Source organism: Marmota marmota, unplaced genomic scaffold (genome assembly GCF_001458135.2).
Source record: "Marmota marmota marmota unplaced genomic scaffold, marMar, whole genome shotgun sequence".
NCBI lineage: Eukaryota > Metazoa > Chordata > Mammalia > Rodentia > Sciuridae > Marmota > Marmota marmota.
Window position 1 is genome coordinate 3,409,441 of NW_026000211.1, and position 26,825 is coordinate 3,436,265.

Below are 26,825 nucleotides of genomic sequence, written 5' to 3' on the forward strand. Positions count from 1 at the left end.
CATACAACATCAAATATGTGAGTCCTGATTAATATGTGTTTCTGTAGCATGTGTATTTATTTGTGTGATTTGTTATGAGTATGTGTACAGATATTTGTTTGCACACATAACAATTTTTCTGGTGTTATCCCCAAAGTCAAATTGTAGCAATTCCAGAATGGACAAACTACTAAGAAATCATTTAGGAAAATAGAGCAATTACTGTTGTATCAGTTTAAATCCTTTAGTTTTGTTGTTCATATATTTACGAGGAACAAAATATTCAGTTTTTCTTGAGAAGCAACTTTATCAAATATAAATATATATTAAACTCAATTTTATAAAATCACATCTGAATAGAATTGGTATTTAAATAACACATATTTGGAAAATGTCTCTATTCACTGCTGATACTCATACCCCTCCTCTTTGAGCATTTTTTTCTCCAAATAAATGAAATGATAGCATATGAATTTTGATTCTGTTTGTTTTAACTATCACATTTAATCATGGTTACACAGTAGCACCAAAATTAGGACAAAATACAAGAATTACAGGAGAGATTTTTAAATGATATGAGCTCATTGCATGCTTTAAAAGTCTCATTTCTGAGGAAAAATAGTTTCCAACTGCCAAAATTTTGCTGCATTTTCTCCCAAAAGAAATATACCCCAACCCACCCCAAACTAAACAAAAGATACAATAGACTGATTTTTGAATAGATATGTTATCTACAGTTTATAGGACAGACAGTCCATTTAAATAGAAAAAGATTGATTTTACATAAAGCAAGATAGAGTACAAAAGCACAGCTTTTGTAATTTTGGTAATATTGCAATTTTACAAACATATTGCATAGTATGTGTAAGAAAATAGTTCCATTTTTTTATATATCTCTATATACAAGAAAACATTTACATGAAAGTTACAAAACAAAATAAATGAATAGTGGATCTGATTTAAAGAATTGTATAAATAAGGAAACAAACTCCAAATTACATATCTCCATTGTAAATGAATATCCTTGCACATCTTTAACCCTGTTTGATTTTTATTTATAAATATTCAAATGAAAGAGATATTCAGACTAGAAAAACAAAAAGAATCACAGTTCATTATATCTCATTTCTTTTCCTGTTTTTTCATTGACTTTCTCAAAGAGTGGAGTCATATCAATTAACACTTAAAAAATAGCCCTCTGGTTCTAGAAGTATTTCAAATTAATGATATTTAGCAAAGATTTTTAGCAAGCAATGAAGGTTTAAACTCAGCTGAGTTAATCCATCCTGAGCCCATTTTGGCATATGGTCTTTAAATACTGGTTTTATGAAGACCAAGGAACCTATTATGCTTGTATAGAAGATAAGTGGATCACACTAACAGAGTTTTTATTCTACAACAAAAGCATTAACTAATGGCTACTGCTCAGAATCCCCCAGGAGGATGTGTACTACCTCGTGTTATAATTATTAGTCCCTCCATTATTTTAATCAATTAGTAGAAGCATCAGTGTTATAGAATTAAATATTGTAGAAATCCCAGTCTTTGGTCTTGACATTTAAACAATTAATGGGCTATAGTTTGAAACAAAACAACAGTGTTTATGAAGTCATTCCTTAATACATGATTGTGTTAAAGGAATAAAAATACAGTATTATCTTACTTTTTGATAATGATATTTTGAAATTTTCATTATTATAATATGCACTAGTACATAAAGGAAATAATTTCTCCATTTAAATATGATCATGTGAGCAATTCTAATTAGATCAAAGCTACTGAAGAAGAAGGTGACAAGATCTCACTCATATGAAACTTAAATGAGTTTGGCTTTGATAGTTGTAGAGAGAATTTGATCATTAAATACCTTCAACTATTTTAATACTTTAATATTATGATATTGTTATTATCTGATATAAAAATATAATGTTCATATGCATTAGAAACGCTCCAGATTATTACTGCCTCATACAGAGATAGCATGTTGGCAATGGCATAATTCATTAGGAGTTTTATTTTTCTACGAGGCACTGTCCAATTGAACCATTAGAGTAGTAGAGTATGTAGAAATTTTGAATGACATAACACATTATAAAAAGCTCAGCAATCGACTTTAGTGATAAAAAGATCTTTTCTTCAAAAAACCAATTCCTTTTAGCATGATGGAGATAAAAACAAAACAGTTGACAGAATGCTTACATTGGTAAATAGTTCTATTAACTTCCTAAAGAGTTATTTTGAATGAGACCCAAATACACACTTATCCTTTTTAATATGAACTGTATTCTTGAAGATAGTCAATCAAAGATGATTTTCTCAAAGTGACCTCAATGTACAAATAGTAAGAGCGAAAAATGGAGCACAGGATGAAAAGGTTGGGAGCTGAAAAGATTTGTATTTCAACATTTATTAGCATCTCTTTAACGAACATATGATGATCACAAATGCTAGTTTAAATCAGGCTGAAGATTGGCTGAGTCTTTTCTAAAATGAACCATTAAAATTCAGAAATAAAAGTGACCAAGGAAAACACCTCATTTAAAATATCTCTCTCACAGATAAGTAAACTGGCAAGAGAATTAAATATATTTCTTAAGGAAGTTTACATGATCAGCTAGGGCTAAAATCAGAATTGAAATTCCTGACTTTATTTTCAGAAATTTGAGATAGTGTAAATAAAGATTTCCAAGTTAACATTAAAATTTGAAGTATGTAATTGTCTAAAATTCTTAGATAAATAATTATATAGCAGATTATGAAATTTATGGTGCATAATAAAATATGAAAAAAATAGAACCAAAAAGTACAGTGCAGAAATTAGATTAAAATAATCAGGAAATTTAGAAGTGCTGTTATTTTTTGAAGTGTTTTATTGAAATATCCGGAAAGGAAAAAAAAAAAGAATAATATGTCTTCTTTTTGTCTTTTTGACCTGCCAAAACTGAAACTCAAATACATCTCAGTTTATCCATTTCTGGCAAATAATTTAAAGGCCAAGAATACTCCCAAACCCCTTTGTTTCTTCTTTTTTTCCTGACTTTCTAAGCTAAACTATTACAGCTGAGTAGGGTTCATGTAGTATACTTTAAAGGATTTACTTTTCTGAGTGTGATTTAGAGAAGATGAAATTTGCATCATCCAAGTAAACTGAATTTTAGGTACATATGCTCTAACTTAAAAAAAAAGTTAATAGATAATGAATCTGTTTGGGTAGTCTGTAATTCAGGGACCTAATGTGTCAAGGAAGAAACAAGTCGTTTGCATTAGGAAATGAAGTACTACTAGGGTCAATCATCTAAGATTTTTAACAGAAGCCTGAACTCGGACTGCATCTTAGATCCTGAGGAATGTAAAACAGTCATATAATTCCAACCAATTAGTGATGTGTAGAAAGTACTCTGTATCACACTTTTTTCTCTTAAACTGAACAGATATTTTTATATCATCTGGACGTAATCTCAATCTCTCAAATGGGTCTATACTTTTGAATTCTGTCTGTATTTTTATTATAATTTTGAATTGAAAATCTGACAGTCTTTCCCCTGGAATTGGTTTCTATCTCCCTTCTTCTGATCATACTTGTCAACTTCTCATCACTTATGATATGTAATTTAAATTTTCAGTGTTTCCATGTACCTTTTATAATATTTTTTTTTCTGATAACTAGAACATTTTAGAGCTGGAAGAAACCTCAGAAGACATTTAATGTTTTTGTTGTTAAGTCAAGTAAACAGAATCCTGCAGATATTCTCAGATTGCTTATGTCAGCTCAACTATTAGTAGAAGATTTTAGAAATAGGGCCAAATATTCATCAATAGAATTGTACCCCTTTGAATAAGAAACTTCTTAATTACTTTAATTTAGATGATTAAAGCTCAAATATGTCTCAAATTAAAGAAAAATGTTTTGCTTGACATAATATAGTAATTAGCACCCATAATTTCTCAAAATTTCTTGTGTTATAATTTGAGTATTTTCCAAAGACTTAATTGTGTGAATTTGTCATACAAAATTCTAATGTTTCAACAAAAACTGTTGTAAATTTTTAAGCAATTGTATGTCGTAAGTCTTATTTCAATATTGGTTTAAAGACTTATATAATAACCCTCAAATGCAGATAAATTTCTATTTAAAAACAATAACATTGAAATAGCTGAATTCCAGACCCTTCTGTTGAGTAAAGAATGCATTCAGTGAAATTGAATTTTTTCAATTACTAGAAATGATGACTATCCAGACAAGATAATTCTGACCAAATAGTTCACTTTGATGATTTTGTTACCCGATTTTCTCACAACCAAATTACTTTGATAAATTTCAGTCTCCCATTTTGCTCCTTCATATGGAAACAGTCAAGAACCCCCAAAATGAAACTTGAGCATATTTGTTAATAGTGTGCATAGGGGTGAACAGAGTGATTGATGTGTGAAAATGAAGAACTTACCTTACAGTAATTAAGTCATCTTCCCATAATAGGAAATATTTAATATAGATTTACATTCTTGGATTCTGTAGGTTGCAAGAATTTGAGTTAAGGAGTATTATGATAAACAAATCTACATTATTCTGGAATTATTTATTAGAAGCTAATTTACAAAAAAAAAAAAACAGTGAAGAATGGAAGGAGCTAGATTTCTGAGGTCAGGGTAGCTTAACATTTTAATAAAAGTGACTAAATGTTTGCAACTGAATATAAATGTGACTAAATTTCTTAAAATATGAATCTAAAAGAGTAAACAACATTTTCAACATGTTTATTAACATTTGTCTTTTGTAGTGTTCAGTCAGAATTTTTTTTATTTAATTTATAATCTCCTTAAACCTTCAATTTTATAAAGTGAAAACTCTGAAGATGATATCCCAATGGAAAGTGAATCCATTCTCAGCATTATGTATCATATTAGTATTTATTTAGATGATGTTTGAATTTTAGCAATCCAAGTCAAGTATAAAGTGAATGGAGCAAACAAAAATATACTATTAATAAAATTTAGGTGTAAAGGGTAGCATGTGAATTTTTAAGGAAATGATCTATGGATTCCACATCATCGATATTTCCCTCTTAATCCTATCTTATCTTGCAATAAATTAGATGTTTTGTTAAAAGCAAATACGTCACATGCAATAGCCAAGTAAATACTATATAAGGCCATCCAGATATGACAAATGACAGGATAATGGCATTTTGTTAATTCTGTAAAGATTATATTGCTGAGTGCTTTCAAAATTACCTAATGTACAAAATTCTAGACTTAGTAGACAAAGAGTAACAACACATTGGATTTAAAGAAACAAAACTCAGGGAGGGATTCTGTCTTCTTTTGTTTTGTTTTGTTAAAAATCATGTATCGAATTTAATTTTTAGTAAAGCAAGCATTACATAATGCTTCAAAATTTTAAAATTCAGGGATAAAAGTTTACATCCAAAAAGATGAATGGAAAATTGTGCTTTCAAACTGTAGAATTAGTTTTCTTACAGGGTTAACCATTTCATCTTGCCATTGGATACTGGGAATTTCATCTATGTGATGTATATTTATGTGCAGTTCATATCCAGGTTCTGCAAAATCTAAAACTGTGTGCTTCACTTCATGTAGCAAAGGCACCTATGTTATTCTCCCTTTTGAGCAAAAGTTATGATCCAGTTTTCCTGTTGAAGATGATGTTTCCACTGCTATGTCACTCACACTCTCTGTGTTGAGCAGTCTGGTAAATCACAAGAGAAGGTGGTGGCGGATCCCTGCTTATACTGGAAGAAGTCGCTCTGTGGACCATCGGAAGAAGTTCTGGACTGATCACAAGGGAAACCGAGCAGAAGTGTGAAGCAGACGGACAGGAACAAAAGGCTATTCTGGTGTGAGGAGAAATCAGTCACTTCAGCTCCACAAGCAGATGTTGCTACTGGACTGACAAGTGGAACCTACCCCTGCTGGAGAAAGGTAAAGTTTGCCACTGGGGCAGACACAGAGTTCGTACACTGTCTGTCGAGAACTTGAGGAGCTGGTTGAAGAAGATGAATAGGAGCCGGTCGGTAGATTTCCCAGCCGGATGGTATCTGCATTTAAAAATATCTAGGGGGAAAAGAGATTTCATTTTAATTCATTTCAGCCTCCTCCATCCCCGAGAGCTTGCAACATGGTCTGATAAGAGAGACTGAACTACAGACAATTCTCCTGGTCTAGCTGCCATGCTTTGTTGAACAAACAAATTACATTCCTCCAGTATGGTCCAAACACTCTGCAGCTGTCTCCTCCTTTGAGAGCTGGTGCATTCTGACAGAAAGCCCTCAATCTGAAAAGTAATATTGTACAATCTGCTCAAGGGGCCCATCCAGTTTTTCAAACACCACGGAAAATTAATGATTTCAATAGTCTCTCAATTTAACTTCTTGATTTGGCATAGTATAAAGAATGTACAAAAAACCCAAAGATGTCAATAAAGATGACATTACTGAAGAAATGGGCAATTGAGGAAAAAAGATACTTTCTGGTCTATTTTTAAAAATACTAAGAAAATCATGTTGTCTCATATTCTAAAGTTACCTCAAGTAGATCATCAGCCCAATTAACAAGAGATAATTATTATGTAGAGTCAGAATTCAAGTTTCCATGAAATATATTACATGCATTTGAAACCCACTTTGCTGAATCTTTTTGCTTGGAAAATTATCTCACTATTCTTAATCATAGACTCCTACCTTCAGGGACAGCTGATTACATGCATCATATGGTATTGACATGGTTGAGGAAAATTCCAAAGAAAGAAAAATTGAATCATGAATTTCAATGAACAAAGACACAACTCTCTCCATCAATTTCTTAATTCTATTGTTATGACCTGATTACTGCCTAACTGGCAGTTCTCCCTGTTCCCCTTTTGCCCTTATGTGAGTTTCATTCATTTCTTAATAGGACTCTTGCAATACCCGTTTAACTGGCCTTGTGACTCCATGACTCCATTCCTGTCCGTTTGTCATTGATCTTACTTACTGCTAGGGTATGTAATTTTTTTTTTTTTTTGGTACTTGGGATTGAACTCAGGGGCACTCGAATACTGAGCCACATCCCCAGCCCTATTTTGTATTTTATTTAGAGACAGAGTCTCATTTGCTTAGTGCCTCACAATTGTTGCTGAGACTGGCTTTGAACTGTATTCTCCCTCTGAGCCTTCCTAGCCCCTCGGATTACAAGCCTCTACCACCATGCCTGGCTGCTAGGGCAAAGTTTTAAAAGATGCAAATCAAACCAGCCAAGCACTCACAACTCTCTAACAGTCTCCCAGAGACTTGCACTACCTGCCTAATCTCCTCAACACCATCTCCTGCAATTCTCCTTTCCCCACTTCTTGCACTTTCTCCAACATACCAAAAGTATTGACTTCAGAGCTATTTTACTCTTTATTTCCTCAGTCTGAAATACTTTACAAAGGCTTATAAGTGGCTATAGATAAAACTGGGTGCCTGGGAACAAGGGTGGAGAGTGATTTCCACCACTGATCTTTTTATACTCAAAAAATTTTTGAATTGTGGGAATCTATTGAAAACTATAAATAATCCAGAAAAAGGATTACTATACTAAGGGCATAGATATTTCACACTGGTTTAATTATAAATTTGTTCCAATGTTTGCTAAAAGGTCACCTCTGCACAAATTATTAACTGTATTAAAATAACACTAATCCATTAATCTTTACAACTGCTTGTTTCTATAGTAACAAAACTTTAATACTACTATATTAAGCTTATATTTGTTCATTCATTATTTCTTCTACTTGCAAGTTTGATCCATGAGGGTCAGGCCTGACTTTAGTTCGTAGCTACAGATCAGGGCAAAGAACTGTACTAGTGTGTGTTGAGTGACATAATGTTCCTCCTTAACCTTAGAAGTGTCTCTCTTTTGTAGTGTACTAGTACACCCTCCATGAAAGCCAAGTTCATATGCTTTTTTTTCTTCAAAAATCTTCCTTGATAATCTAAGATGAAATGGCTCTTCTTATTTGACCATCGCATTGGAATTAATTATTTTTGGTATTTTATGGTGCTGGTCACTCAATATATCATTTTATTTATTTATTATACTTCTCCTACTAAACTATATCCTCCTTAGAGAAGTAGATTCATGGCTGATTTAAAAAAAATATGTTTTTGTAACTTCTCAGGATGTCTGACCTAGAAATACATTTTCACATAATACAAATAGCTATTGAGTAAAGGAATGAATCATAAAATGAATGAATGGTGGCATTTACCAGCAGTGATCAAAGTTACGAAGTCACACTAAACATTTGTGAAATGTTAAAATACATTACTCCATATCTATGTATGACTTGAAGGATAGGAAAGCAAAGAGATTGAAATGACTTCTGTTTTAATTTTTAAAGAAAATATCTGCTTTTCTGAAGCCAAAGTAATAAGTGCACAAAACTAAATAAAAAAGTGCACAAAACATGGCTATCCACTTTGAAAGTGTGAGTGTTGGTCCTCATTTTTTCTTGCTCCATTTTTCCCTGCTGAGGGACATAAAGGAGTGAAACAAGAATTGTTACACATTTTGGGGTGATCAGTCTTATTCCTCCACAGAGGAAGTGGGATGACTCCTTTCATTAGCTTACTTTGAGAGAGAGCAAATGGGTATTATTCAGTCCCTTTTCCTCAAAACTTTTTTTAAATTTTTTTTAATTTGTTCTAACTAGTTTTACATGACAGCAGAATGCTCTTTGATTCATTGTACACAAATGGAGAACAACTTTTAATTTCTTTGGTTGTACACAATGTAAAGTCACAAGCATGTACCTAAGGTAATAATGTCCATCACATTCCACCATCTTCCTACCCCCATGCCCCCTCCACTCCACCCCCTTTGTCCTAATCAAAGTTTCTCCATTCTCCCCACAGCCCGCCCCCATTATCGATTAGCATCCACTTATCAGAGAGAACATTCAGCCTTTGTTTTTTTTTTTTTTTTGAGATTGGTTTACTTTGCTTAGCATGATATTCTCCAACTCCATTATTTACCTGCAAATGCCAAATTTTATTCTCTTCTAATGCTGAGTAATATTCCATTGTGCATATGTACCACAGTTTCTTTATCCATTCCTCACAGCTTTTTAGAAATGGGTATGCTTGCCAAGACCAAACATTCTCAAGCTTTAAGAAGGCCAAAAATATTACAGGGGCAAGCTCCAGATCTGTGAGATTTAGGTCTGCAAATGTGGAGATGAGTTCATTTAGAAGAAATGAAACACCATCTAGAAATACCACCTGGAGCTGGTTTTTAAGCCAAGACACTTTGAGATGTAGATAATAAGCTGAGGAATAAAGAAAGCTAAAGAACATGTAGAAAAGGAGGCTCATGTGGGATTGATAAAATTATTGCAAGATTCTGTGAATTGTGAATTCATTAGTAAATACTGATAATTAGTGTTGCTAGTTAGACCTGAGGGTTTGTAGGGGCTTGCTAACACCAAGCCATACCTCTGGCTTTTACATTTTTGGAACTAGTTGTTTCTTGAGTGGCTGTGGCCTGGGTGAATAAGTGCAGAGTAATTGTTTCATAAGGTAAGGCTAAAGCTTGCAGGTGGCAGCCTCAGAAAGCAGGCATCAACTGTGGGCTTCAGCAGAGCAGTGAGCCTCGAAGGACTTGGCCCTGATGTGTGTAGGTTGCAGTGCAGCCACAGCAGAGATCTTTAGTACACACATTTAGGGGCTACTTAGGACAGTATCTGGCTATATGACAATCCTTCATTCCATATAACCTCCGAGTTTCAAACTGTAGCTTTGCCCACATAAAGGAGACAGATTTTATAATCAATATATTCATTCATATGGAGCCCTTAGAAAGAAAAAACATTCTATTTTCTTGGTTTAAGATAGCAACATAAATCAAGAAGTAAAAAGGGCTGTTTCCCTTTGATTACTTTTGGCACAGTGTTCCTGAGCCTCTCCAGGTCACTGCAATGGGGGTGGGCTCAATCAGCACTTCCTGTTGTTCTAAGTATTTACTATCATGTTCGTTTTCCAGTTCCTAAGAGTGATATGCCTATTCTATATTGCCCTATAAACCACAGAAGCCATTTGTTCTGAAACTCATCCTTGTTGTCAGAAGTGCATCCCTGAGTTTCAAAGTCACATCCCACCATCTTTTCTTTATCCAGAAAGAATTCACTCTCGTCATTCTCACCTGTTGAAAGCATACTTATCATTCTCAAAGTCTTGACCAATTTTCAAAATAAACAGTGTTCCTCGATGATCTGGATATGTTATTATACTGCATATTCTAGTATGCCACTTATAATACTCCATGTACAGTTATGATGCTTGTTTTTCTCAGGGATAAATCTAAATTCCTTGCAGCAGTCTGTTTGAAATTATTTTGAATATTCTCCAGTGAGGACTTCTATGTACAATTTCATCCTGTCTTTAATCCATTATTTTGAATGCCTGGCTATAATGTGTGTTCTGATATTAAGTAGTAAAAAAAAAACTGTGTAAATGTAGGTACTTTATAACTTTCTATAATGTTTAGTAAGTGATTAATTTGTGGCATAGTTGATGTAGCAAAGAGAACTATTTTATATAATTTCATTTTTTATAGCAGAATTATTTGTTATTTTAATAATATAAAGTGAGGTATCTTTCTGTTACTTCATTTTATTAATATAAAATAAACCACAGATGAAAACCTTTGCCTACGATTTATTTATAGCATAATATTCAATTGACAGTTAAATGCTAACCTGTAGTTGAATCAAAGCATTTTACTTACACATTGAATGAAAGAACACAAGTAAATGATTCATAAACAGGAGCACAACAGAGGTTAATAAACTCTGATATTTATTATGTGACATTCACTATGAATAATTTGAATGAATGGTTATATGACGAAGAGTAACTCTTTGAAAAGGAAGCAAGATATTTTAAAAATTATTTCTGTTTTGCTAAGGCTGACAAAATATCATAGCCTGCAACTGTAATTTAAAAAAAATACCAAAAAGATATATAGATGTACTTTTTAAATGTTGAAGCATATTTATGGATTGTCTATGAGTGTTATCACTAAGTTGCTAACATGAACCTGCCAATAAGTTTGTTTATAAAAGGAAACAAAATATATAATTAAAATTTATCTTGAACTAGCAACTGAGAGAATGGCAGAAAGTTAAGATTCTATTAATTAATCATTCATCTGGAAAGGTGTGAAATGCCCAAGAGCATCTTCTTCAGATTATTTTTCCATTATTTTTCTTCTCAACTTGACCTTTGTAAGCTCATGTTAAAAAAAAAATAATAAGGAAACACATGAAGGAAGAAAAAACAAATATGCTAGAACAGCAATACAATAGATTTAGAACCTTAAGGACTTTGGGAATTGTAGTCAGAATATACAGTGTGGAATATAAATCATGTATAAGGACTTAAAATAATTAAGGTAGAATTGAAAATAAACCAACAAAAGAGCAACTACCATGATGTCCAGGCAGCTTTGAAAAAGAACAGATGATAATTTTTGAAGAAAATAATAAATCTATACAATTAAAAGACCAAAAATATTTAATACTGGGAAGAATCTTGGGGATGAAGATCTGAATATATAAGCTGGATGAGGCCACAGGAAACCAAGAAAGAGAAACTGGGAACAAGCATCCAAAGTCTTCTAGTAGAATGAAGGGTATAAATTTCTTTAGAGTTTTAGGGAAAGACCACAGAGATAATGGGTGAGAGGTAATAGCTGAAGAGAGAATGCAGAGAAATTTCCAAAATTGACAAAAATGTAAATATGTGGAAACAATAATTACAATATGTATTTATAGCAATTCTAGCAATGATAACATATATGCATGTATGTGTACATGTAACATACATATGTAAATATGCATGTATGCTATATATAATATCCCACATTATAGTGGGTGGAGGTCATCAAACACAAAGGGTTATTTACACCAGGCTTGAGAATATGGATAATATTGAAAGTAATGACAAGACTTAAAGGAGACTCTTCAGGGCAGATAGTGGCATGGAAGAGAAATATTAACATGCGTGTCCTTATCCAAGAAATAAAAATCAAAACAAATAGTAAAATAATCTCTTATTTACCTTCTAGACAAATGTAGATGCTATTCCTACAGAAACAAAATGCTGATATCCAAAGTCCTCCTTGGAAGAAACTTTTTGGTTTTGTTTTTAATTTATTTTTAAATAATAAATAAAACCAGAAAAGTTGTACATGTTAATTGGATACTATGCAATGCTTGATATATGTAAACATTGTATAATGCATAAATCAGGATACTTACCAAGTATTTGTGCTCAGATATTTGTCATTTCTTTATGGTAAAAACTTTTATGATTCTTTCTCCTAGCTTTTTGAAATGCACTTTATTGTTACCTACACTCACCCTACCATTAAATAGCACACCCAAACTGCCTGCACCTAGATAATTAAAATGTGGTACCCATTGATCCTTCTTTGGAAAATTTTTTTGAAGACCAAAAGAGAACAAAGAAAACAAAGACTGTCTTCATTCTTGATATCATCTTAATATTAATTATGTTTATGTGTTAATGGTGTAACTTAAAGAATTGAAATGCCCCATTTTAAATTGCCATGTGACTAAATATCTCAGTAGAAAATAAGTGGAGCTGTAACTTAAGAAAATAGTATTAGTTTTAGCAAGTTTCATGTTCAAGTATTAATATTTTCATATTTAAGCTTACTACTCCTGAAGCAGTTGTTTATGTCACACTGGAATCACATGCATAGATCCTGAGAACTAAGCAATAAATGGGTCAATGGCTCTCCTGGGGACTTACCTCCCCCTCCGTAGACTGTAAATGCAGCTCCTTCCTGCAGGTAGCCTTGAAGTCACCTGCAGCAGCGCTCACCTGGACCCCACGAGGAGCTTCCATAATCAAGGATCTGGTAGGTGATTCAAGCCTAAGGGAACAAAAAAACATGAAAAAAACAAAAACAAAAACAAAATTATTAACCCATTTATCCCATGTCTCAGATAAGCAACGGCTATAAAAACTTAAATTGATCAATGCATTCATCAGTTATAGCAACTTTGAAATAATTTTTATGTTTTTAGATGTCTATCCTTTTAAGAAAAGTACTATAAGAAATGCATTCATGAAATCATGTTCTAGAAATAGGCTGTCATTTCATTTCGAGAATGCACTGTATTTCAAATTACCAACAGTAGAAAATAGGACCCTAGGACAGCCGAATACTACATAGTAATGTACAATGCACTGACCAGATGTTCTGGGCAGCAGAAATGATGCCCACTTGCCCTCATTGTTCTGTGTATGAAATTCAGCTTTGTCCCTTTCTATCTTGCCTTGAGTTTTAAGAGGTTGACCTCTACACACCATGTCTATTTTGTATCCAATGTCCTATTTACACTACAGCTTATACATGTAAAATAGTCTGTATTGTCCCAGGGTCCTATGTATATGGCTATTTGTAGTTTTATTCTCACTGATAATAACTGATATACGCACTGATCGTGATGAACATTTTCAAACTATTTTAATGCACCTGTGCCTTTGAACTAGTTGCATAATTGAGAACTTGGGACTTAATATTGACAAAAAAGAGGAAAATAGCAATGAACTTAGATTAGTCAACTGAGAACAAGCAACCAACCAAATAATGGGCAGGCACAGATACAAATCTTTGCCATTTCAAGCAAGGATTTAAACCCAAAATGAGTTTTAGAATGGTTTTTTATTGCCTTATATACTTTTTTGGCTCATTATACAATCTTCATTTGTTCATATCAATTATTTACTCTCATTTGTAATGATTTAGTAGCAATTTCTTATGTTGTTTCTCGGCTCACAAAAAGTAGGTCAAGACGAGTTTACATTTTTAAATCTTTTATATATTATCAATATTAATGATGAAGTGTTAATAAATAAATTGGTACAATTTAGGATGTACGTATTCCTTAATAAAAAGTTCCAGCTTCACAAAGAAGAAAACTTGAGTGAAAATCATTAATGCTCTAACTTTGAAGAGTGTGCAGTAAAATTTTGTGAACTTGAAAACTTTTAAGGTACACATTTACCTCTAGAAATTAATTAAATAGTACATTTTTATATCAAATAATGTCTACTGGCCCAGTAAAATGTTCAAAGTGAGTAACATCAGCCTGAGAAAGAAAAAAACAATTGGGAGATAACACACAAAAGCCAGAAAACCGTGATAAAAGGTATGAGTTTCCTAGCCTAATAGAGATTTGTGTGTGTGTGTGTGTGTGTGTGTATGTGCAATGAAAATGGCTCTGAACTTTAACTAAAACATCACAAGGAAATCGAGAGCAGTGAGAATCTGTTGTTCATTTTACCCATTAAAGCAGTGCTTTTTAATTTACTGGATAGAGAAAATTTGGAGGAAAATCAACATATTGGTCTCAAAAATTCTCTGCTCTGCTCCCTGAGGCAAAGTTCAAGGTGATGGGGTATTTAATCTTTTGATGTTATAGGTTTGGGGGAGGGTAATGATTAATGTCTGAGAGTAACTGAGGACAAGAGTGCCAAAGAAGGAAACAGCAGTGACTTAAGGTGAAGGAAGTGAGAGAAGAAATTCTTAGCAAATGCCAACAGGCATCTAGCAAGCTTCCAATGAACAAATGCTTTAGCACAGTGTGAACCCTTTGGTACAATGACTCGAGCTCAGGGAAAAAGAACTAGATTGACTAATTGACTGGGCTTAGTTTTTGATATTTAGTACAATAGAGGTCAAAGATAAAATTAGATTTTATAAGAATATTTTTGTTTCTTCTGAAACTAATTATTTTTTGGCTTAAGACATAACTGCTAAATACACATATATTAATTCATCACAGGGTAGATTAAAACATTATCAAAGTGGTATCAATTTTGCAATATTGTCAAATTGCTCAAGTGCTGAAGTAATTAAGACTTTGAATTAAACAAGTTCCAATTTTATATCTTGTTAATCTTGATAAAACTAAATGTACTAATCATTAAGTAATAATATAATTGCTATGAAGTAGCACTATCTGTTTTGAATGATATCCAATATCCAGGAAAGTGATGTTAAAAAAAAAAGAAAATATATATATATATATATATATATATATATATATATATATATATATATATATNTATAAATAAATATATAATTTAAAATTAATTTTGGAAAAAGTGTTCAGTAAAAAAGTGTTAAATAACAATTATTAGAACATTTGAAGAATTTCTTAATTCTATTTTCAAATGAACACATTGCAGTAGCCAAATATTTCTAGTGAATATGACAGTTAAAGCAAGATTATAAGTATTTTTATAAGCTTTCTTGACTATTGAATATAAAAAATATACTTTTTTTCCCTGTGGGCAAAAGTCACTACAGGGCAATCATATATATGGATATCAGAAACAAAACAACTTCTGATTGACATTATTTTGGACAGCAAAATTCATTGTGAACATTTACAGATGCATTATATGTCAATCATCCAATGTCAATGTTTATAATTGCATGATTACCTATATTTACACACATATGCACACGTTAATTATCTGGAGCTGAATATTGTCTCTAGGTATCCAGTGCTAAATAGGAAAAAAAGTCATTTCTTCCCACAAATTCTGTAGAAACTTTGCTCTATGCCTCCATCTAAACTCTAAGAGGGTTGAACTTCTTGCACTTTGACAATTAAAAAAAATCATCTCTGTCTTTTTTTAAGTGCAAGCAATTCCATCACTCCTTTTTTTAAATATTTATTTTTTAGGTGTAGATAGACACAACACAATGCCTTTATTTTTGTGTGGTGCTGAGGATGGAACCCGGGTCCCGCCCATGCGAGGCGAGTGCTCTGCCACAGAGCCACAATCCCAGCCCCTCCAGCACTCTTTTAAAAGAGATTGCATTAAAGTATTCCTGTGATTACATTAACTAGGCAAAGAACAGTATAGAACAAATAGATCTAGATACAATGTTTAAAAGATCTAAAACAAAAATAAGCATTGTGCATTACTAGCCATGACAGTTTATCAAAATAGGTTGATAACTTTGTAATTATAAATTTCCTTGACTATTTTGGAAATAATATTTTCCCAAGACATTTATTAGAAACCATGTACTTCTAGAAGCTATATTATAAATTGGAGGAAAATAGAAAAGTGTCCTCTATATTGAAAGTGTTGCTCACAATATAAAGTCAGGCAAATTATTCCCAAGAAGTAGTCTGTGAAATCCAGGTATAAACTCACTGAAACTTAATTACTATGTGCAAGAGTTATGTCAATCTAATGAGAGAATTAAGTGTAGAAGTCTGAATAACTATTCATGAATTCTACTTCAAATTTTAAATCAGTTTAAATTATCCAGGGCTCAGTTATTCGAATAAATAAAATTATAGTCATAAAACACTTTAAAAATAGAATATTGCAGTCATAAGAAAATATTAAATTTATCTTCTTTGTTAGTTATCCATATAATTGCAATAATGTAAAAAAGCTAATGTTCATAATGAAAACTTATTCTGTACGTAAAACTCTGAATTGATGATCTCTTAATCATCACACTAATACTAAGAAGTGGACTCTCCAATTATTTATATTTTATCTACAAAGTACTTGAACATTAGGTTGTTTGGGATTTTCTCAGGTTTATGAAGCTAGTGCAAAGATCCCAGGATTGCCAAAAAAAAAAAAAAAAAAAAAAAAGGTTGAAAAACAATGTTAGACAAGTAAAAAACTTACAGCTATGGTAATCAAGAGCATGCTGGCATAACAAAATAATGGAATAAAATAGCAGATAAATGGATTTTTACTTGTGTGGTCATCTGATTTTTGACAGAGGCCATAATGATGTTAGAATAATTAGCAATATCTTTGAATAAGATGAGCTTCAATCTCTATCACACATCATTGTCAAGAAAAATCTAAAACATAAGGCTTTGAAAGGAAAATATCTTTGTGAATTTGAAGTAGGAAAGATTGTAATAAAAGTAAAAAAAGTAATAACTAGTAAATACCTTAAAATATAGCTTATGATTTCAATATTAAGAGCACTTTTTCAAAATAACCATTGATTATGTGAATATATAACAGAGAATAGGGAACAATATCCACAAAACACACATATATCACAAAAGACTGACATAAAGAAACAGAAATTATCCCCAACTCAAACATTTAAATATAAAAACACAAACATAATGTGAACAAAAGATTTGAACAAATTAAAATGATACATAGTTGTCCCATACACTTGCATACATGAAAAAGTGATTAATATTAGTAGCCATCAGATAATGAACAGCTATAAATAGTACCAGTAAATATCCACTAGAAAGACTGATTAGCAAGATTGCTAACACAGCATATTGGTTAGGAAGAGCAGAAACTGAAAATTTTATCTTTTTTTGATGGAAAGGTAAGACTACAATCCTTTGGAGAATTTTGGCATTTTTACACAAAATTTAATATATGCAGAAATATACCATGTATGTCATTTACAAATGCACACACAAATATTTAATATTCATATAATGGAACAGTGATCAACAATAATTAAGAAAGATGTATCTATGCAAATAGGATCAAGGACAGATGTCAAAGATAAGTGGTGTAAATGAAATTTTACAAAGAAAAGTACATATCGCTTGATTGATTTATTTTTAGTATTAAACAAAGCTAATCCATGATTTAAGAAAAAAGTGACAATAGAGATTACTATTGTGTGTGGTGTGGAGGTTCAATGGACATGAAGAAATGGTCTTAAATAATGGTAGTAATTTATATCTTTAGATGTATCTGAGTTACACTAATGTATTTATTTGTCAAAACTCAGTGAATGCACAATTGACCTTTGTGCAATCGCATTACATGATTTAAAAAAAAAGAAAAGAAGCTATAAAATTATCTTGAATACTACTTCCCAATATACACATTGAAATGATCAGGGGGGAACATATGTGTGAAATTAATGTTGAAATCAGTAAAAATTAAATATACTGTTGGATGTATGGTAGAATGGAGATATATATATATATATATATATATAATGATTAAATACATGTAAGAAAATTACAGTGGATTGATTTACATGGTGGGTATGTGGATGCTTATAATTTTGAGTGCATTTGAATGTTTCCACAGTGAGAGACCGAAAAAGAAGGTATGGTCTTATATTCTTATAAGATTATTCATTTCTAAATATCTGTTTTCCTAATAAAATTTATAAGAAAATGTTATGGAAATATAAATATGAAAATTGTTCTTTCTTCCTGATGTTTCTCATTGACAATATTAAAAAGGAATGATGAATGTTCATTAATGACATATAGGAATACTTTTTAAAAACACATTTTTGTTGCTAAATTATTATTTTACTATGAAAGCCATATTTCACATAATCAGTATTTTGCAATTATTTCAGAGTTAAGAATATAACATAAAAAGAATATCTGACTTTTACTTGTCTGAAAATACAAAAATTAGGTATGTTTTTCAGAAATATAAACTCCTAGATAATAAAAATGGCAATAGTTTTAAAAATAAATATATGTATTAAAATTGCCACAGAAATTCAATAGAGTCTTTTTAAACTCAAAAGACTATGTTAAAAATTTGGGAAAGATAAGTATAGTTGGTGCTTAGCAAAAATTTTCAATAAAGAGAAAGTGATCCAGGCACAATGGCACACTCCTATAATCCCAGCAGGAGGCTGAGACAAGAGGATTGAGAGTTCAAAGCCAGACTTAGCAATGGGGAGGCCCTAAGCAACTCAGTGAGACCCTGTCTCTAAATAAAATACAAAATAAGGCTGAGGATATAGCTCAGTGGTTGAGTGCCCCTGAGTTCAATCCCCAGTACTCAAACCCCAACAAAAGAAAGAAAGTGAGACTTTTTAAAAATTAGACCTAGCATAATTATTATAATTAAAACAAAATTATATTGATATTAGAAATAGAAAACTTGGTTAATGGAACATAATAGAGTCTCAAAAGCCTTTAATAGATATTAAAATCTGAAAAATTCAATAATTATTTCAGGGTAAAACATTATATTATTTAACAAATTATGCTTAATAAATGGATTATCTGAATTGCAGAAAATAATGTTCTATTCTTAACATATTCCAGAAAAATAATTTTTAATTTTACCTTTCAAAATATTAAAATAATAAATTACAAAGTGTAATTTCAATAAAAATTAGAAGGAAATTATTTTTAATTTTCTTTATTTCAAATAAGAAACTAAGAAATGAATAAATAACTGTACAAAATAAATTACAAAAAATTGTAAAAAGGCACAGGAAATATGTAAGTCTAGAAAGAATAACTTCTGAAAGAAGACAGAAAGCCCAGAAAAGGAAAACAATAAGAGGCACATATGCATAAATGTGTATTCAGGCATACATAATTATTTGTATAGATTAATTTATATGTATAATTATAATGTTTTGCAGAAAAAAATAGCCATTTTTTTATTAGAAAGCACTTTGAATGTATCTGACAAATATATCAGGAACATATTAAAAATACAAAAGACTACTAATAGATCTTCACAGACCAAAAGAGAAAACAAAAACACTACAATTGTAAAAAAAACACAAGGCCATCTATTTGTGCACAGAGGTTGATATGTAGAGAAGGTGGGCTTGTACCTGCAATCTGCTAGAATTTCTGAGCTTTTCTGTGATGCTAATGTGATCACCTAATGGCAACTATGTGTACAAGAATTTTGCAAGCACTAAATTGTGAAAAATGTAGTCACTGTAGTCATATATTTCTGCTCATTTTTTTCCTACTCTGGATTCTGAAATCAGTCTAGAATCCCAAGGAGATTTTGTTTTTAAGGTGTTATGCAGTGATCAAATCTGAAAATTTATATGGCCTGTTTCTTCAGAAAACATTCTCAACATTCTGAACAAAAGAATTCACACTTTTTAAAACTAAGTTGCAAATGGCAACTTGAGCAGAACTTGAGTATCAAGCATCTTGTTCTTGCTAAATATTTAATACAGAGCAAAAGACACAGTAGGCACCCATTAATAATTTGCAGTGTCAATGATGGAATGGAATGTACTGAACAGAAAACTATGTCAGGAAAACAATGACATCAAAATTAATGCAAACCATGACATGAACATAAAAGAAGAGCAATAATTTGTTACTTCAGACTATGTATGGTTAGCTTTCTTCAGGAGCAAATCACATGATTTGTTTTGTTTTTATTGTTTTCTGCTCACTCATACCTCCCATTGTGTGTCTTTCTTCAAGGTAGATTACACATATTTCTTGATTGTTGCTCTGTGTTCCATAGTTTGCAAACTAAATTAAGCTTCTCATAATGCTCATTTGTTAATTCTAGATAAATATATAAATACATACTTAGAATGAAATAAGAAAAGGAAAGAATAAAAGAGAAAGTGAGAGACTGGGGAGGTTGGGAGAGAAGAAGAAAGGAAAGAAAGGGTACAAAGAGAAAGTAGGAGAAAAGAAAATATACTAGCTTATTCTCTCTGTGTGTGCATGTGTGTGTGTGTGTTTACTTATTTATTTTTCTTATAGGTAGAAAGATACCAGCAAAACAATTTATACCACCATTGGCAGAAATGCCTCAGGGCAAAATAGTTAGTACTGACTGCATAAATGTTAGGTTTTCTTGAATATAGTATTAATATAAGCTAGAGTTATGTGTTTCCAGAGATTAATTTGGATTCTGAAAACATTAGCATTTCACTTCTAGATTACGTTCACACAAGAATGAGAATGACTTAGAGATGCCAATTATAAGATCAAATATTAATTAATATTACACATTCCAAGTACAGCTTCTTTTCTTTTTCTTGGAACAGTTAATAGATCTCAGATCTAAGCTGTCTTTGGGTGATGAGAGTTACATAATGGGCTTCATCTCTTCTCACCATAAGTACAGAAAGTCTTTGGACTATAATAATTTAACTACATGTTAATTTAAGAAATTAAGAAAGGAAGAATTTTAATAATTGGAGTACTCCTGGCAAATAGACTTTTATGCCCTTTTCAACTCTTCAGCATGTATTTTTTTTAGCCTTTGAAAATATAGACCCCTCCCCACCACAAAACAATATCATTTTATATGGTAAATCAAAGAAAATCTACAGTCGTTGTACTCATGAACCCTGGCACATTTGGCAATATTCCACATTCATCGGAAATGAAATGTGTTGAACAAGCAACATAGGAATCCACGTTTCTACAATTTTTTTTTTAATACCAGGGATTGAACCTCAGGGTGCTTAAACCATTAAGCCACATCCCCAGATCTTTTTATTTACATGTCTCCCTAAATTGCTTAGGTGTTGGCTAAATTGTTGAGGCTGGCTTTGAACAATCCATCCTCCTGCCTCAGCCTCCCAAGCCACTGGGATTATACTGAGCTCAGCTCAAAGTATTTTCTACATTTTATTACAAGCTCTTGAAATGTTTTTTTCCTAAAGTCTTTTATTCTTAATGATTATAAATCTTAAGACAACATAGCTAATTATTCCACAAACTATTTTCTTTACTTGGTTGACCCATCTCACCTTGTTTAGCATTAGGTGGGAACAAGAGTACTCCTTATTTCCCTGAACAGAAAATAGTCAGCAAGGCTCGTAAAGACCTTCTCAGACACTCTGCTTTAATCTGCAGTACACAAATGAATAATTGAATACCCCAATCATTACTGTATTTTGCTTCTGTTTCAGTTTTGGAATTTAGATTAGTAACACTCATCTTGGGGGTTGTCAATCTGCTTTTAGCAGTAGAAGATAAGCTTAGCCCAGCTCAATGTTTAAATAATGGATGAATGATTAGAAAATAAAAACCAGAAACACATATTATAATTAGAATTTAATTCATATTCACCCTTATGAATCTGGAGACATGTCAGCAAGATAATTAAAACAGCAGTTGGTTCTTATTCCTCTCTTAGTAATAGACTTCTCATAGTAAAAATTGTAAAATGAGTACACAGTTATGAAAGCAATATAAGTGTTTATTTTAGAACTTAGAATATTTTTTAAAAATTGAATTATTAAACTCTGACATAACTTATGAAGTTGAAAATCTTTGTTTTATTTTTTAAATTTAAATTCAGTTCTTTTTAACATATATAAAACATAAAAAATTAACACATATTGATGGGGTACCATGTGATATTTCAATATGTGGATGCATTGTTCAGTGTGTAAATTCAAGTTAAACATATCTGTTTTCTTATTTATTGTTTCTTTATAGTGAAAATATTCAAACTCCTTTCTTCTAGTTTTTAAGAATATACTGTGTATAGCTACCTGTATTCACCCTAGTATGCAATAGTATAACTGTTTTTCTTGTTCATAACCATAACTCAGTACCCACTTAACAATGCTCCCTCTATCGCACCTCCCTTTTATTCTCCCCAGGTTCTTGTACTCAGTTTTTATGAGATTAACTTTTTACATTCCATATATAGGTGGGGGCATGTGGTACATATCTTTCTGGGACTAAAAAATGTGGATGTGTAACCGATGTGATTCTGCAATCTGTATTTGGGGTAAAATTGGGAGTTCATAACCAACTTGAATCTAATGTATGAAATATGATATGTCAAGAGCTTTATAATGTTTTTCAACAACCAATAAAAAAAAAATTTAAAAAAAAAGAGTCCAAAAGTAATTGTTATCAGTGGTAACCACATGTCCTATAACCGCCATATTCCTTATGTCACATTTATTTAGGTTTTTCACTATTCAGTTTTGCTTTGGTAAACTAAGCAAATTTAAAAAAATATATCAAATTATTATATATGAAATACATTGATGGCTATGATAGTTCTAAAGATACAGAATGAACATATAGATTCCATTTTAATGGAATGTACAACCTTGATAGGTGAAGAGGGCTAAAAGAATTCCTGATTGAGAGGATCTATAGATCAATACTACAGCATGAGACACTGTTACATACGTCCCTGAACACTCCTCAATCCTTCTAGTTTTTGTAGAGAATAAGTAATTATTGTTTTGAGCTTATAAAACAAGATTTGGATCACATCAAGTGAGCCTTCTCCTGATACTGCTCACTAGTTTATTGAATCTGAGTTTCTCAATTAGTGAGAAACTGAGTTCTTTAGGAAATCTTAGCATAGAACTATAAAAGTCTGCAAATTTATTATTGTAAAACTATGCTTTTTTCATGAAAATTTTCTATTTTGTTTTTATTTGAACACTTTTCTGCTTACCCATGGCTCTAAAATGGTCTTTATGAAGTAAGTTTTCTTTTAGTTAATATTTTCATTATGTTTCCCAAAAAAGATACAGTTATCTAACTTAAAATGCAACTTCTTTTTCTTGTTTGTATTATTATTTTTGAATTTTAAAAATAAGAATGCTGCAACAACTAGGAATTTTATTTACCTATCATATATTAATTACACAAATAATTTTCAACTCCCAAATGTTAACTTATTTATTGATTTAATGATATATATGGAGCAGTTGCCTCAATTTTTAAATTTCAAGTTTCATTGGCAGTTATTGTGATGATCTTGGGGATAATTCCCTGTGAGGCTGACATCCCACAATGTCCTGGGTAGGAAAAGATCTTATATGTAACTGTGCCTCTTAGAAACAGCATGATAATAGAAAGCAGCTTATTTTACTGGAAATGACTAGACTGAGGGACCCATCATAGGATATGAGTTCTTTTTCTGATAATGATTCCCATTCCTTTATGTGTTCCCCCCTCTGTATGATACTGCCTCGTCATTTAGAATCCTCACCTGGTCTCTGCTTTCCCTAATTCTGTGCCCATTTGTGTCTTTATGCCATTACCTGTATCCGATTTTTCAACATCCTTATATTTTATCAGTCATTCTCTCAACTTCCTCAATAATTGTCTTCTTCTTTTCCACACGCCTTCTGACTGCTATATTTATTTTTATTTTCATTGTAAACATATTAGGAGAAAATAAGGAAGTTGTTAAAATAATTCACATTTTATTCCCTTTGTTCAAATACTTGACTATTTAGTAAAGAACTAGGGAGTGTCATATGAGTACATAGCAATACACTATTTTAGTTCTTCATATATCAAGGACAACCACTATTGATGGAAACTACAGCACAGGGGTGAGGAGGACACTTACTTACCTGAGATCTTGAGATGGTTCTGCTCTGACGTGAGGTGTCTCCACCGAGTGCCCAAATACTGCTCCTTCGGTGCCTGGAGGCAGCAGAAATAAGTGGTCAGAACAAGAAAGTCCATAGACACATTTGGTTTCATTTCTATTTTTATACATCAAATATTCTTCCCCAAATGGGAAAACTGGAAACAGGAGTAGAGAAAATGAAAGAGAAATGATGGAAGAAGAGTACAGAATAGTGAAGAACCAAAGAAAGTCAACCTAAATATCTGTTATAACTCTGTTAACTGCTTTTAAGATGACATTACTTATACATTGAGACTGAGAATTTCTACTTTCTGGTCAAAGAAAAAGGACCCATTTATTTTTCCAGTGCCTAAATTCTCAGTTAAGTGAACTAGAGGGAGGGACAGGTCAGTTTTGATTTCTGTCCTCCTACAAATAGTAGGGCAGGGATGAAAGTGTTAGAGGGTGAGCTCCAGTGTAGCATATTACTAGTTGCTTAAAGACAGGTCTCATGGGGCATTTAGCAATATAGCTTTATAGTGATCATCAAATGATAGAGAACGTATCATGTTACTTTGACCCCTCTGGAGTTAAGGCTCTATCTAAAACTATGAGCTACTTTAGTTCATTTCATTATAGCTGAATTCATATGGGGTCACAGATGTCTAAAGAGGTCAGGGACTCTAACGTCTGCCTCAGAAGTTGAATGACACTCCACATAAACTTTCACTTACTGACTCCATTTGATATTTTTTCAGACTTAGAGCTTCTCTGTGCTTTAACTGAACAAAATGGAATGATTTTCTTCTTCAAAAGCCAAGTGAAAAAAAATTTTTTTAAAGATATTGGTAAAAACCTTTGTATTTCTGTGATTTTTTCACAAGCATTTCAGATCATTTCCTTCAGATTAAATTTTAATTTCTTTTGTTCTAATATTCTTAAAATGTCTATATGTAAGAATGTCATTCCTGTTCCACAAATGTCTTCAAAACTATTTAAGTATTACAAGGCAATTCAAAACTATAAATTTTAAGCCTACAAAACAAACCTGTTATTGCTTAATGTGAAGGAACACATAAAATACATTAATTCCAGTAATCAAGTATGAAATTGCAGCTAGGAAAGTACAGCTAACATTTTGAGTTTCTTAAATAATAATTGGCTGTGTTGGGAAATGTATTAGAACCACCTGATGATAGCTTTTTAAAAAATAGCAAAAAGACCTTGATCCTGAGTCACAGAGGAAGGTTTTTTTTTTTTTCCCCAAAAATTGTAACAGAATTTCATCTGTTTTATGGCTCTTAGGACAAATTAAGACTCTGCTGTAGTAAATTCCTAAGATTACAGATTTCAACTTATAACTAAAAGTTATTGGCATTTTTGGACCTTCTGCTGGGTTTTACTAGGTTTTTCTTTTTCCCCTTAAAATGGAGCATGTAGTGTAGGGCACATAGTGTTTATCATTTTAGTTGTTTTCACAAATTTAGAAGAATTATGTCTGTAAGAGCATTTCTCTTTCCAGTTTGTAGGATATTTTATCTCTAAAAGTGGTAAATTTCTTAAGATGAGTCTTTAATAGTTTGAGATAAATCTCTACTTTCGTGCTTTTGATGGGATGGCATTTGAAAGAACATTCCAAGGTATAAGTTTGCAGATCTGAAAAAAAGAGACTTTGACATTTTAAAATGAAATATAACTTCCAGATAGGTTATTTATCCATGTGCAAGGTTCAAAAACTAATTTCTACTATTGTATGATTATGAAAAATTCCCAATGAGTCAGAAATGTAATTAAAGGATGGCAACAACACTTATTTCTGAACACAGGTTGGCATACATAGTAACTGGGCATAGATTGTATTGGGGAAAATGAAAATAGTCAAAGTTTAAGTTTTCAAAGAAGATCAAACAATTATACAGGTCTCGATTCTAAGTTTCCATGTAGAAAGGTATTAATGATTTTTAAAATATTCCTAAGGAATTAAGTCTACAATCACATCATTTATGGGGCTAAGTTGAAAACTGAACAAAACATCATAAATAAATAACTAAATGCTGATATCTAGATGACGAAAAAAGTTGTTCTCACCCTCCCTGCTGATGCCAGACTTACAAAAATTAATAGTTGTCAAAGATAATCTTGAAGGATATCAATGAGGAAAAATAAAAGCCACCTGAACCAGATTTGTACTATAACAGCTGAAGACAATCAACAGTAAAAAATAAATCTCTCATGAATGGGAAATTTTTACAAACGTCATACTGTCAGGTTTGTCAGAATTGACAATAAAAATACAGGATATTGGTAGCAGGAGATGGAAGATTATAGGAAAGGTTTACCTCCCAGTAGCTCCTTAGCAACAGAATTAAAAAGCAGGAAGACTGCTCATCAAAGAGATGGATAACTAAGAGAATTCCCTGAAATTCAGTACTTGACAGTAAAAGAAAACATAGAGAAACAGAAAGTTTGAAAATTCAAACATAATATAAGAAACAATATGTTAGAGGCAATCATGAGTTCAAAGCCAGCCTCAGCAAATTAGCGAGGCCCTGAGCAACTCAGCAAGACCCTGTAAATAAAGTATTAAAAAGGGCTGGGGATGTGGCTCAGTGGTTAAGCACCCCTGCGTTCAATCCCCAGTACGAAAGAAAGAAGGAAGGAAGGAAGGAAGGAAGGAAGGAAGGAAGGAAGGAAGGGAGGGAG

At 31.9% G+C, this 26,825-nt stretch overlaps 1 protein-coding gene across 1 annotated transcript in view; it reads right to left on the reverse strand.

Annotated features, from left to right (window-relative positions):
• Positions 1–261: 261 nt before the first annotated feature.
• The window catches only part of Sgcz (sarcoglycan zeta), a 1,015,926-nt gene continuing 989,362 nt past the window's right edge, over positions 262–26,825 (reverse strand). Inside the window, exons 6-8 of the mRNA XM_015486040.2 lie at positions 24,124–24,196; positions 12,795–12,918; positions 262–6,051 (exon numbers count right to left, since the gene is read on the reverse strand). Coding sequence (XP_015341526.2) covers positions 5,857–6,051; positions 12,795–12,918; positions 24,124–24,196 — 392 coding nt within the window. The 3' untranslated portion in view covers positions 262–5,856. The remainder of the gene's footprint in view (positions 6,052–12,794; positions 12,919–24,123; positions 24,197–26,825) is intronic.